The following is an 11,993-nucleotide window of genomic DNA, read 5'->3' on the forward strand; positions in this document are numbered from 1 at the left end:
GCGTTCCGCTTCCCTTAGCTCTCTCTCTGTACATCCCACCATGCCTTCACTGAGCGACACGCTCGACAAGCTCGCACACGAATCGGAGCAGATCTCGCGATATGCCTCAGAGAACGACCGTCCACCGGGCCCATTCACCGCAGCGTTCCTCTACCTGCCGACACGCGACAACCCAAACCCCAACATCCTCTCCCTCATCCGCGACTCTGACGAGTCTGAGCGGCGACCATTTCGCGATGTCAACGAGGAGGAGTACTTGAACGTGGGACCATCGGCACCTGGACCGCGCAAGAGCATGGCTGTTGGCGCGCAAGCAAATGGTCGAGGCCATCTCCTTACTCCGTTGCGTGACCTCCAAAGGAAACGCAACACCGCTGGCGAGCTCGAGGCGACGCTCGCCGCCGCGGAGAAGGTGGCCGAGTCGCTTGCCGATAGCTCTTGGCGCATGTCGCGGGCCCAAGATCGCGTGCAGACTCTCCTCGAGCAACATAGGAGGCAAGTGGCTCGCATCGCCGAGGTGGAACGACTCATTGCCGAGGTGCAGGCGCCGACTCCTGTCGCTGAACAACCACCATCACCGACACCGGCCAAGAAGGAGCTCCCTCCCCGGCCCGTGTTGAGCATCGATGACGCCATCAAGGCCGAGGAGGAGGCGCTCAAGGTTCTTGAGGGATCGATTGCACCGCTCCGGCGTGCAGCAGCCTTGCGCGCATCAGCTCAGCGGTCGCCAAAGGCATCACCGGGCAAGTCGCCGTTCCGCGGCCCTCGCTCTCCTCAAGCGCAGACAACGCCGCGCGCCGCACCTCGCACACCTGCTGCCATGCCTGTCATTACTAACTCTCTCGTGCAGGGCACTCCACGCGACCACCATGGCAGCCGGTTCTCCCCGCTTCACCTCCTCGGCACGCCGGGTGCCCCCTTGCCGCCTGGAAGCGCATTGCGCAACACCGGCGAGCCGAGGTCCATCTTTGGCCCACCACGCAAGACAATTACTCCATCGCGTCACATCGACATCACCCTTCTTACTCCAGCCCCAATCCCTCCCCCGACCTTCTCGCTTGCGCTGCCGTCGCCAGAACCAGCGCCAGCTTACATTCCCGATCCCACACCGGTCAAGGCCGTGCCAGAGCCTGAACCCGAGCCGACTCCTGCGCGTCCCCGGCAAGAAGTGAAGCCTTCAACGCCGGGTCCAGCACCGACGTCCGGCCCCCGTATGGTTGAAGGCGTCGAGGTGGACCTCGAGTGTGTCGGCAAGGCTGTCGTGAGTCATCGATCGCACACCTGTGGGGCTAACTTTCAGGACAAGATCTGGGACACACTCCCCGATCTCATGGAGATGGACGCAGGCGGTGGATCTGTTCAACGTTCTCCGGATTCCACAGTGTGAGTCTTTCAACGCTTGCCCTCCTTCTGACCTGCTAGAAAGCAATTGTTCAACCTCTCGCGCGCCGACCCGCACCGCCCAGGTTCGCCCTCGGATGCCACCACGGCAGTCACCCACGAGGCCATCCTCCTAGCACACGTCGCACTGCTCCTCCTCCGAAGTGCGCGTTCTGGCAATGGAGAGCCCGACATGGTCGTCCCGATCCCAGAGATCAAGGCCAACCTCGAGGCCGTGGCACGCGCCCGGGACTGGGACGGACCGGCGGATCACGCCAGCAGGACGTTTTACGTGTGCGTGGGACGCAAGTTTGTGCGTCTCGACCGGAGGGGAGGAGGCGGTGGCCGTATGCGCTTTTTGGTTTAGACAGAGGTACAGAGGGTACATGCATCGTGTTTAATCTGGGTATGTGTGTCCGTATGGCTGGCTTGCAGGCGAAACCATTTAAAGTTCCGTTCCACCCGTAGGGATGTCAACAATCATGATGCGTCACCACTCTCCCGTCAACATCCATCTCCTCTCCTACACCCGCCATCCCCATCTATTGGCAGGGCCCCGGGTGGCTTCTCGCATCCACTACTCTCTAGACCGCTGCCAGCATGCCAACGCCACAGAGCAAGCTGGCTCTCCTCATTAATTGCGTCAAACTTCCACCTGAACCATTCAACACGTCAGATTCCACTGGGTCCTACACCGTTTCCAATTCCCAGATCAACCTACACCTCCTCCATCGCCAGTATGTCCTTCGCCATAGTCCATATTTGATCACCCGTCCGAGCTACACCCTGTTCAGCCTTGCCGACGGCATCCTCCCAGCCAACCCAGCTCCACTCGCTACATTTTTCACCACTGTCAGCGACCAAAGTCGTCGAGATGCGTTGGCAGGAACAATGTCAGGAGAACTAGGAGAAACCATATTGTTCCAGCAGGCCCTCCTGCCTCCTCTTAATCGCTATCTGAGTCTTCTTCTCGACGGGTCGGGACATGATTTGTGGTGGCAAATGGTCGGGAGTCGGCCCTCCGGAAAGCCGCACGTGCACCTCTTGGGCCGCAACCTAGCTGAGGGTGGATCGGACGGTGCCCACTATCCACGCCTGGTTCAACCAAAGGTCCTTGCGATATACGAACTCACAACAGACAAGGTACTCAGTGACGACCTCCTTATCAGCATCCCGCAGAAGATTGCCGATGGAGTCATTACCGTTGTCAACGGTCTTATTGTTGGCAGTGACAGGCCGCACGCCCCCACGACATCACAGGACAAAGAAATCAAGATTCTGAACCAGGTGGGTATCACGGCCATGAAGTGTCATTGACGACAGGTCTTTGTCCAAGTGCACGCATGCCGTGTCAAGTGGGCGTTCTTAGGGAACTACAACTACCTTTTACCTATTTACCTCGAAGACGATGTCGGCCAAGGTTCGACATACGTTTTTGGCACTCCCATCCACATGGCAGCCAACTCTTCTGAAGACAGTCTGGTGCCTCCATTTTTGGCTTCCTCCTTGGCATCAGCCTAGCTGTCGCTTGCGCCAACGGACTCGGCCCTCGACCAAGTTTCGGTGGTGGTCCAGCGCTTTCGTGCACGGCAGAGCACCCTTTTTCGCACTCTCCGCAGAACTCCACCTACACCCTGTCGGGCGGTGCGATTAGCTCACCTTCACTTCACCTTTCGGCAACACACATCGCCCCCTCAACACTCAGACAGCGGCCCCAAACGCCTCACCACTCACCGAGTGCCACTGTTCAGACAACTCCCAAGGATATCAGCGTCGATCGTCTCCTTACACCCCCGCTTGTCGAAAGCAAGATCCCAGTCCAGTTGCGCGTACCCCAACGAACCGGACAGTCCACGCTAGTACCCGTTACCGTGACACGCGACCCCCCGACGCACGATGCGTCTCTCCCAAACACACTCAGCATTCTCGAGGAGATCGGAAAAGGTGCCCTCAGCAAGGTATACCATGCCAGGCTGCGAGTTTCTGGCACAGACACCGACTGTATTGCCAAAGTTGTCGATGTGTCCAGTTTCCCTGTTGAGGCTCACCACGGACACACTCAGGAAGGGGCTCGTGAGGCTTTCCTTCATGAAATCGACATCCTCCAGCATTTGGCGCCCATCCAAGGTGACGTCGTACCAATCCTGTACGGCTGGGGCGAAGTGGGCAGTGTTCTGTACACCCTGCTCGAGAATGTTGGCAGTCCCGTGCCCCGCGAGAACAGATCTATTCTAAAGTGAGTCGAGAACAAAACTGACCGTGTATTGCCACGCTGACAGCACTGCAGAGATCGTGTGTTTGACCTGTATGGGAACCTTCAGAGAGCTGGTGTCCTTCACGGAGATGTTGAGTGGCGCCACATTTTCAGTCGGCCCGACGGCTCGCTGGCCTTGATTGATTTCGACCAAGCCTACAAACGCTCCGTTGAGACGGATACAGAGTGGGCCAACGTCTGCGTGCTCAGCGAAGTGCATGAACATCTGTTCCCAGATAGCTGGGAGCGTTACATGGCAGCATCTACCGCCCACCGAGGTAGCGGTCCGCAACTCTCCGGATGACACCTCATGGCTCTCCTCGACCATCGACCACATTCTCTGCTTTTGGTCCACCTTCATCAACACCTGCTGCGACCTCATTCAAGACCTTAGATGCAAACGAATCACGCTGCCCCTGTATCTCCTTCATTGCAACTGTGGATGTACGTACCGGTTAAAATACCTTTTCACGAGCTAACAACTGCAAGGCAGCGTCCATGGGAATACCCAGCTTCCCAACCGACCCATATGTACAACAATCCGAGTCACCGTGTAGCTCTTCTTACGCTAGATTTTGCGCTTCCTGCACGCTTGCTTGCACATTGTGCTTCAGCTACAGCGGTACTGGCCGTACTTAGTAGAGGATACTCTGAACCGGCCACGTGGCATTGAGCCTCCAGTGATCCAGTGGATCCGGTGACGGCGAAATACTCCCGCGCTGTGCCTGACGTCGCCTCGCGTCGCGGAAGTCGAGACGAGATGATTGTTGTTGTTGCAGCTTGTGCATCTGTCACGTCCTTTCCGAAATCCAACAATGTCTTTCTACGGCGGAGACGACGGAGACGGCAGCGCACGATGGGGTTCATCCTCACGCGGTGGAAGCGCGGGCCCAAGCAACATCACTGGCATCACGGCCGGCACCGGCTCGCGTCCCTTTCTCTCGCGACTGGAAGACTCGATGGCCGGCTCGCCTCCTCCCAACAACTACGACGGAGGGGGAGGCTATGGAGGAGGAGGCAGGCATTTTGACGAGGAGGGAGTGTTCTCTGCTGAGGCGCTGTCTCCTGGCCCCGAGGAAGGCGAGCTCGACGACCTCCGTCGACTGGGTCGCGTGTGGGTGCGCGAGCGCGGCACACCTGACATCCTCGCATGGGAGGGCGACCTCATCGATTCGCTGTTGGACAAGCTTGAACAGCAGGTAGGTAAAGATTGCCCGATACTTGAACTGACGGTGGCAGCAAAAGATGCTGGCGACACTGCGCGCCGACCCAGCCACCTCGGAGGAGGAGCATTTCCGTCTCGTCCTCGTCCAGACTGAAATGGAACGCGCCAAGTACCTCGTTAGGTCGTACGTGCGAACAAGATTGCACAAGGTGGGTCTCTTTAGCAATAGTGTGGTTTCACCACTAACGGCTTAGATTGAGAAGTATTCCCAACACATTGGCAACTCTCCAGAACTACAGGCCCACCTGTCCGGTGCTGAGCTCCAACACGCGCGGCGCTACGCCGACCTTGTCGCCTCTCACTTCCAGCACTCGGTACTCGACTCTCTGCCGGAATGGATGCGCCGAACAGACGAAATGACTAATGACGGCGTGTCCATGGGTGAGTGGCAGACAATCGCATTCAGCTGACAATATAGTCTCGACACCAAACGTCGACACGCCCGTGCTGGTGTACTGTCGCAAGGACTGCGGGGAGATCACGGTTGGGCGGTGAGTTGGCCTCTCCGAGGTTGCGAACTGACAAACAGTGGAGAGCTACCCGTGCAGCTCAATGAGGGCACGACGCATTTGGTGCGGTACCACCTTGTTAAGCGCTGGATCGAGCTCGGGTGGGCCGAAGTCCTGTAGCATGCCCCCACTTCACAGACACAGTAGCATTGCACGCGCAAGCGCAGTCATACAGTAGCCATTATTACGCGATTGTACATACACGCCAGAGATCGTCCGGCAAGGATGGTGAAAACAGGATCTATTGCAAGTGTTACAACAGAACGGTGTGGCGCTTAGCGTTTCGTGAGCATTGGACGGCGCGGTTTGGGGTCTTCGGCAACCACCTCCTCCTGGTGCCTCCCCATAATCTCTTCAATCTTGTGCAGCAAGTCGTCTAGGCGATAGGGCTTGACAACCACGTCCGTAAAGTCGACCATGGCTTCGTCAATCTGTACCTGCCTCGCATTACCGGCTAGCAAATCAGCTCAGTTCAACTCAATTGCCTGATCTGTAGTCAGTCGGGGCTCACTAAGGGCGATGATGTTGGAATGGTAAAGCTTGCCCTGTGTCTCGGCAGCACGTATTCTGCGTGCCGATGCGTACCCGTCCATGACGGGCATCTCGAGGTCCATGAGCACACAGTCGTACGGCGCGGTGGGCAAGAGTTCTTCTGCGGGGGGCTCTTCTTCGCCACGAGACCACTTGTCCGCGGTGTCGTGCAGAGGGCTATGCGGCACCCTGGGGTCCACGGTCATAGCTCTCCGAACCATCGTCACCGCCTCCAGGCCATTGCATGCAGCTAGAAGATCAGCTTTGCTGGGAGTTTGCGCACTCACATTCGACTTCAAAGCCCACATGTTTGAGCTGACGGAGAAGGACGGTACGGTTGATGATGTTGTCCTCGACAACAAGGACGCGTGGTTTGAGCGTGAGCAGGTTCCTGGGGGTTTCATGCGTGACTCTGTTCTCCTCCTTGGTCGTATTCCATGACGGGTGGGTGCGGATGAAGAAGTGGAACTGCGAGCCCTTCCCGTGTTCGCTAACCACCTCGATTCGACCACCCATGAGCTCGGTGAGCTGGCGGCAGACAAATAGGCCCAGACCCGACCCGCCGAAGAGCGTGTGTGTCTTGGCCGACGCCTGTGAAAAGCGCTGGAATAGGGTCGCAAGCTCGGTGTCAGTCATGCCTGGGCCCGTGTCCGAGACGGAGACAAAAACGTAGATCTCGGTCTGCTCGGTCACTTCCAGAGGCGATACTGGCATGGCAAGGGGCTTAGTGCAGGTGCCATCCTCGGGAGGTTGAAGGCCGATGTCAAGGCGAAGTTCGATGCGGCGAGTTTTGCTCGCTGCCGTGAAGCGTATCGCATTCGAGAGGAGATTGGTAAGGATCTGTCCCAGTCGTACCGGGTCTGTCATGATGTTCGTGATGCCCAAGCTCTCAAACGACTCCGAAATGTGGAGAGAGAGGGAGATACGCTTCATCCTCGCTTCGTTCTGGAAGACTGCAATGATCTTTTGCGCCTCATTGCGGACATCGATCTGGACATCGAACATCTGCAACATGTCGAGCTGGATTTTGCCGAGGGAGAGCACGTCGTTGCTAATTCGCTCTTGCGTGAGACCACACTGGTAGATGCTGTCGAGGGCTTCGAGATCCTCGGCAATCGTGGCGAGGAGCTGGCCGGTGGGTTCGAATGGCCGGCTGTCCTCCATTGCCTGCTTCAGCTGCTCCTGCAGGACGAGCAGGTTGGACCGCACAAGCGAAGAACAGTACTTTAGTCAGCCACATGCTCATTTCCGGTCGACTTATCTGCATCAAGCTGCTGATCGGGTTGCGAATCTCATGCGAAGTAACGTCGATAAGCAGTTCCTGCTGGGCCTTCGCTTCTTCGGCCTCTGCGCGCCTCTGCTCCGCGTCGACTATACGCTGCCGCTGCATCTCTTCGTTGAGTTTGCGCTCTGTAATGTCCACCGAGCAGCCAACAAAGCCACGTTTCTGTATGTTAGTTGCAGGTAGCGGTGTCAGGCCTCACAGGAATTCCCGCATCGCCCTTTTCGCTGTCCAGTCTAATGACCTTGACCGACATCCAGCGGTCGTTGGACCATTGCCACTCAGCCTCGACAGTGGATTCGCCAGATGGAATGTAGGCCTCCCAGATCGCACGGACTCGCGCCTGGTGGTCTTCCCGGATGTAGTCGCCCCAGTTGGTGACTGGCAAGTTGGCGGGGTATCCTGACATCTCATACCACGCCGCATTGGCGTATGACACGTAGCCGTCATATGTGCAGCGGAAGATACCAACCGGTGACAGATCGGTGAGCAGCCGAAGTTCCGAGGCGCGCTCGTCAAACAGGTCCTCAAGAGCGCGGCGTTTCTTTCCAAGTTGCAACTGCATGTGTACGCGCGCAATGAGTTCGCGAGCGTTGAACGGCTTGGAAAGATAGTCGTCGGCACCAAAGGCGCCTTCGGGCCGCGTGTCGTCGCTTGCTGTGAGCATGATGAATGGGACGACTTGTTGTTCTCTTGTACCCGAGCGTAGGGCACTCAGTAGAGCGAAGCCACTCATCTACAATTGTCAGCCTTGACAGCTTGTGGTACTCACTCTCCGCATCATGACGTCGGCAATGATGAGGTCGGGCTTTGTCTCGTCAAACATGTGCAGAGCGCTATGCCCATCCTTGGCCTCGACAACCTTGCAGAATGGCTCGAACAGTGAGCGGAGGTAACGGCGCGTATCTGGCAAGTCATCCACCACCATAATCACGTCCTCCTGTTTGAACCATAGCGTGCTGGGATCGATGCCACGGTACTTTGCCAATGTCTCCGTAGCTGTCGGCGCGGATGACTCTGAGGTGCCTTCGGCCGTGCTCTCCCATTCGGAATGCCACTCCGTGTACTCTTCCATCGACGGTCCCTGTGGATGTGGCGATACGTCGCCACGGGACGTGTCAATGGCATCAGCCGGCAGGTGCGATCTGCCAAGTGGAATACGGACACGGAATGTCGAGCCGTCTGGACTGTCAGCTTTTAGTTCTGATGAACATCAAAACTTACGGGATCCATCTGCAGACTCGTCTGTAGTCTTGCTCTCAATCTCAAGTGTGCCGTCGTGCATCTCAATGAGTTTCTTTGTGAACGTCAAAGCGATACCGGTGCCATCGTGGACCTGGGTCTGGCCACGGTAAAACTGGTGGCCAACAAGTCCAAGATCGCACGCTGAAATGTCAGCAGCCATTCTGCTATTGGCACAAGACCTACAAGGGATGCCGACACCGGTGTCTGCAACCGTCAAAACAGCATCTGTAGGAGAGTAGGCCAGAGAAACGTGAACAGAGCTGCTGGGTTAGAACAACACAATGGAGAACCCACCCTTCAGCCGTATACGTTATCGCGTTGCCAATAAGGTTGAACAAGATCTTCTCCCATCGCTCACGGTCGACATAGACGTCGTGGAGCTTGATATCACAGGTGACAATGAATTCGAGCTTGGCTGCCTCGGCACCTTTGCGGAAGAGACCCTGTTGTCGTGAGTATTCCTCCAAACGTGACCATTCGACTCACAGCCACATCTCGAGTGACAATGCCGAGATTTATCTGGCTGAACGTGCCCTTCAAACGGCCTGCTTCCAAGTTGCTCACATCCATGAGGATGTTGACGAGGCGCGTGAGACGGCGGCTATCACATAGTTAGCGCGCCCGCGAAACCGCAAGGTAACTCACACGTTGCCTCTGGCCATAATCAGAGAATCGCGTTTGGGGCCGGAGGGAGTATCCATGAGCACGTCATCCAGCGGACCCGCAATCAAGGAGAGCGGTGTGATGAGCTCGTGCGATACGTTCGAGAAGAGCGTGCTCTTTGCCCGATCGAGCTTGCCGAGTTCCTCGATGTGATCCTTGTCGTCTTGGATGGACTGCATAGCGCTCAGGTGGATTGACATCTGGAACCTAAGAAGGTGGATGAATGCCTCGTAGTCTTCGTCAAAGTCCAGTCGGCAACTGAGTCCGAGAATAAGGATGGCGGTAGGGAAGTCCTTGTCCCGGTTTGAGTTGATGGGAATAACAACGGCCGAGGAGGCAAGTTCGTCCCAGACGCGCACCGGGTAGCCTTGGATGAGCGAGATGCAGTCCTCAACGATGACACAACGTCCAGATATGAGGGCGTCGAGGAATGGCCACTGGTCCGACTTGCCCTCGGCAAGGAGAGTGGGGGTCTCGGCGCAAGTCGCAGACCTAGAAGGTGTAGAGTCTCCGGTGCTGTGCTGGAGGGTTGGATCGCTGAATGTCTGCGCAAGCATCGCATTGGTCTGATCGCGACTTGATGGTAACAACAAGTCGACCATCTGCGGTGCCGATGGGTGATTATCCGGGATACCCACTCCACCTGCGTACCGGAGCTGAACATGGGATTGAGGTTCATCGCTACTGTGAGTCGAGGCTGAGGACCGTCGGTGGACAAGGTAACCAGGATCAACTGTTTGGTTAGAAGTCGTGCAACCCTGGCCAACTCACCAGTTCGATGGATGTCATACAGCAAGGCAAATGGTGCATCCTTGGGATGGTCTTGCAAAGTCTCCAAGATGCTGTCATGGAACTCGGCCACAGTTCGTCCAGAACCTGACATCAGTACAAATGTCCTCAAGTATTCGAACGACTCACCTGTTCGCTCGCTCAGGACCTTGACCAGAGTCGTTCGGCGTTCACTGATGACATGCTTGGTCACATCCATCTGGCCGTGGAAGAGGCCGCCCTGCGACCCATCGTCATCGCGAACGGGCATCCAGAGGTGGTGTCGATATGATTCACGGAGAACGCCCGATAACTTTTGTTGGGCTAACTGGAAGACTTTGACGGGTGTGAGTGAGTGCGGCCCTAGCCATTACGTTTGCAGGTCCAACCCACCATCATGCCTGAATACCGGGGTGCCTTTGACAACAACATCGGTCAGTGGGCCAAGAGAGGTCCATATATCTGAGGAAAGTCAGCGAATGATCTGGACTTGCATTCTTACCCATCCATGCAGACGTTCCAGAAATACCAAATCCTTGAGGATGGTTGAGCGCCACGGTCTGAATTGATTAGCCTGGTGACTGGCTTTCTGGATGTGCCCTACATCTGCAAAGCGCTGGTTGTACATCATGGTGAACTCTGGACCCCACCATAGGACACCATTCAGAGGATAAGCAACGAGGGATGCAGCTGCAGGAGGGTCAGTAACTGCGAGTGGCCCACGGAGTTGAGCTTGGTTAGTCACCTTGACTCTTGAGGGAATTAGTCCACTGCTCTCTTGACCCCAATGGCGTTTGTGACCAGTCAATGTAGTCGACGAGAGCGTTGACAGCTAATGGTCTCCCATCTGGCGCCTTCGCCGTTGGTGTCGGCTGCGAGTGCTGTACAGTTCCGTCGCGATTGAAGACGAGCGCCTGTGCGTCACCCCACTTGACTGCCTCGAATGTCCCGACTGCCTGGCTGAGCTCCATATGTGGGCTGACTGGTACCAGAAGGGAAACAGGGCCATCGGGGTGCTTGTTGTCGAGAACCATTTTTCGCATCGGCCTCCGTGGTGTGTCTGGAGCCGGTGTGGCTGTCAGTTTAGGGCTGAGTTGACCACTGTGTGGCGTGGGTGGCGTCATGGTGGGGGTGTCTCTGCGTGCACGCAGTGCACTGTCGTCCCGTGGTATAGCAGTAATGACGGCAAAAGTATGTGTGGTCACTATTGCTCTGCCATTGTCATGGTGAAGATGAATTGGCATGGACGACTTGGTCAGTTCAAACGTCCCTTTTGTCGGGCCAAAACGGAACTGCAGCGTGATGGTCGGGGGTAGTGGACGGTCGCTGTTTCCATGCCGGCCTGTGGGCGATGTGATGTCGTGAGACTTGTCGGTCAACTTGATGCCCAGACCTTTTAGCCTTTCTGGCTCCACAGGCCTGGACGAGTGGGCGTATACGCCTTCCGGATCTGGATCGTTTGTATACGCGTTGACAATCCAAGCCCCAAGACGTTGCAGGCTCTCCAGTGAAAGACACTCGCTCAGGATCTGGTTGCGACCAAGCCTTCGCCAGCTGCGGTTGGACCACACTGGGCTGAAGGGGTTGTCGGGCAGGGATGTCATTGTCCATGGTAGATGAGCCGCATCCGTGACAGAGAGCTGTTTGTCACTGGGCGGTACGGCACAGGTGAGGACGAACGCGGGGTATGGGTACGACTGAAAAGTCAGCCCCCATCGGCTCTCAACAACAACCGACCCGTGTCGCCCACTCACCTCGAGGTACTCGCGCGGTAACGAGTTGAGCTCAATGTTCGAGCGCCGAAGGAATTCGGTTGCAGGCTGTCTACTACCGCGGCTCGATCCTGTCTGAGGTGCGTCCAGGCCGGCGGGTGTCTCAGTCGGTGGCTGTCCCTTGGTCTCCGAGCCGTCCTGATCCTGATCGTCCAAGGGCCGCAGGGCTGTGTGGGGCGACACAGACGACATGTCAACAGGACTAGACGGATGTCTCGACACAAGAGCTAATGCCAGGAGGGTTGATAATCGCCAAAGTGCTTGATGGACAGGGCGAGTTGACGGATGTGAGACAGTGCGCACGAGATACAAATGCCAATTGCTGGCCAGTGTGATCCAGTGAGTGAATGCTCGGCGCGGATGA

The 11,993-nt window shown here is 56.8% G+C and overlaps 3 protein-coding genes across 3 annotated transcripts; 2 read left to right on the forward strand and 1 right to left on the reverse strand.

The window, feature by feature from the left end:
• Positions 1–40: 40 nt before the first annotated feature.
• Positions 41–3,938, forward strand: EHS24_000991 (uncharacterized protein; the record flags this gene model as incomplete). Its single annotated transcript, XM_028616797.1, has 7 exons — positions 41–1,261; positions 1,307–1,383; positions 1,423–1,727; positions 2,519–2,667; positions 2,737–2,811; positions 2,859–3,616; positions 3,668–3,938. The coding sequence occupies 7 exons, from the start codon at positions 41–43 to the stop codon at positions 3,936–3,938; spliced, it is 2,856 nt and encodes a 951-aa protein (XP_028480654.1).
• A 511-nt stretch (positions 3,939–4,449) lies between these two features.
• On the forward strand, positions 4,450–5,488 carry SLD5 (GINS complex subunit; the record flags this gene model as incomplete). Its single annotated transcript, XM_028616798.1, has 5 exons — positions 4,450–4,833; positions 4,874–5,008; positions 5,054–5,240; positions 5,278–5,350; positions 5,389–5,488. The coding sequence occupies 5 exons, from the start codon at positions 4,450–4,452 to the stop codon at positions 5,486–5,488; spliced, it is 879 nt and encodes a 292-aa protein (XP_028480655.1).
• Positions 5,489–5,643: 155 nt separating this feature from the next.
• On the reverse strand, positions 5,644–11,821 carry EHS24_000993 (uncharacterized protein; the record flags this gene model as incomplete). The annotated part of the gene is made up of 18 exons (XM_028616799.1): positions 5,644–5,822; positions 5,880–6,149; positions 6,187–7,123; positions 7,206–7,346; positions 7,384–7,917; positions 7,954–8,363; positions 8,406–8,567; positions 8,610–8,686; positions 8,721–8,869; positions 8,913–9,027; positions 9,072–9,822; positions 9,861–9,965; positions 10,008–10,193; positions 10,251–10,319; positions 10,360–10,417; positions 10,462–10,547; positions 11,509–11,554; positions 11,612–11,821. 18 exons carry the CDS (start codon positions 11,819–11,821, stop codon positions 5,644–5,646), a joined length of 4,485 nt encoding a protein of 1,494 aa, XP_028480656.1.
• Between the last annotated feature and the right edge of the window lie 172 nt (positions 11,822–11,993).

This window comes from Apiotrichum porosum, assembly GCF_003942205.1.
Source record: "Apiotrichum porosum strain DSM 27194 chromosome Unknown scaffold_1, whole genome shotgun sequence".
Classification (NCBI taxonomy): domain Eukaryota; kingdom Fungi; phylum Basidiomycota; class Tremellomycetes; order Trichosporonales; family Trichosporonaceae; genus Apiotrichum; species Apiotrichum porosum.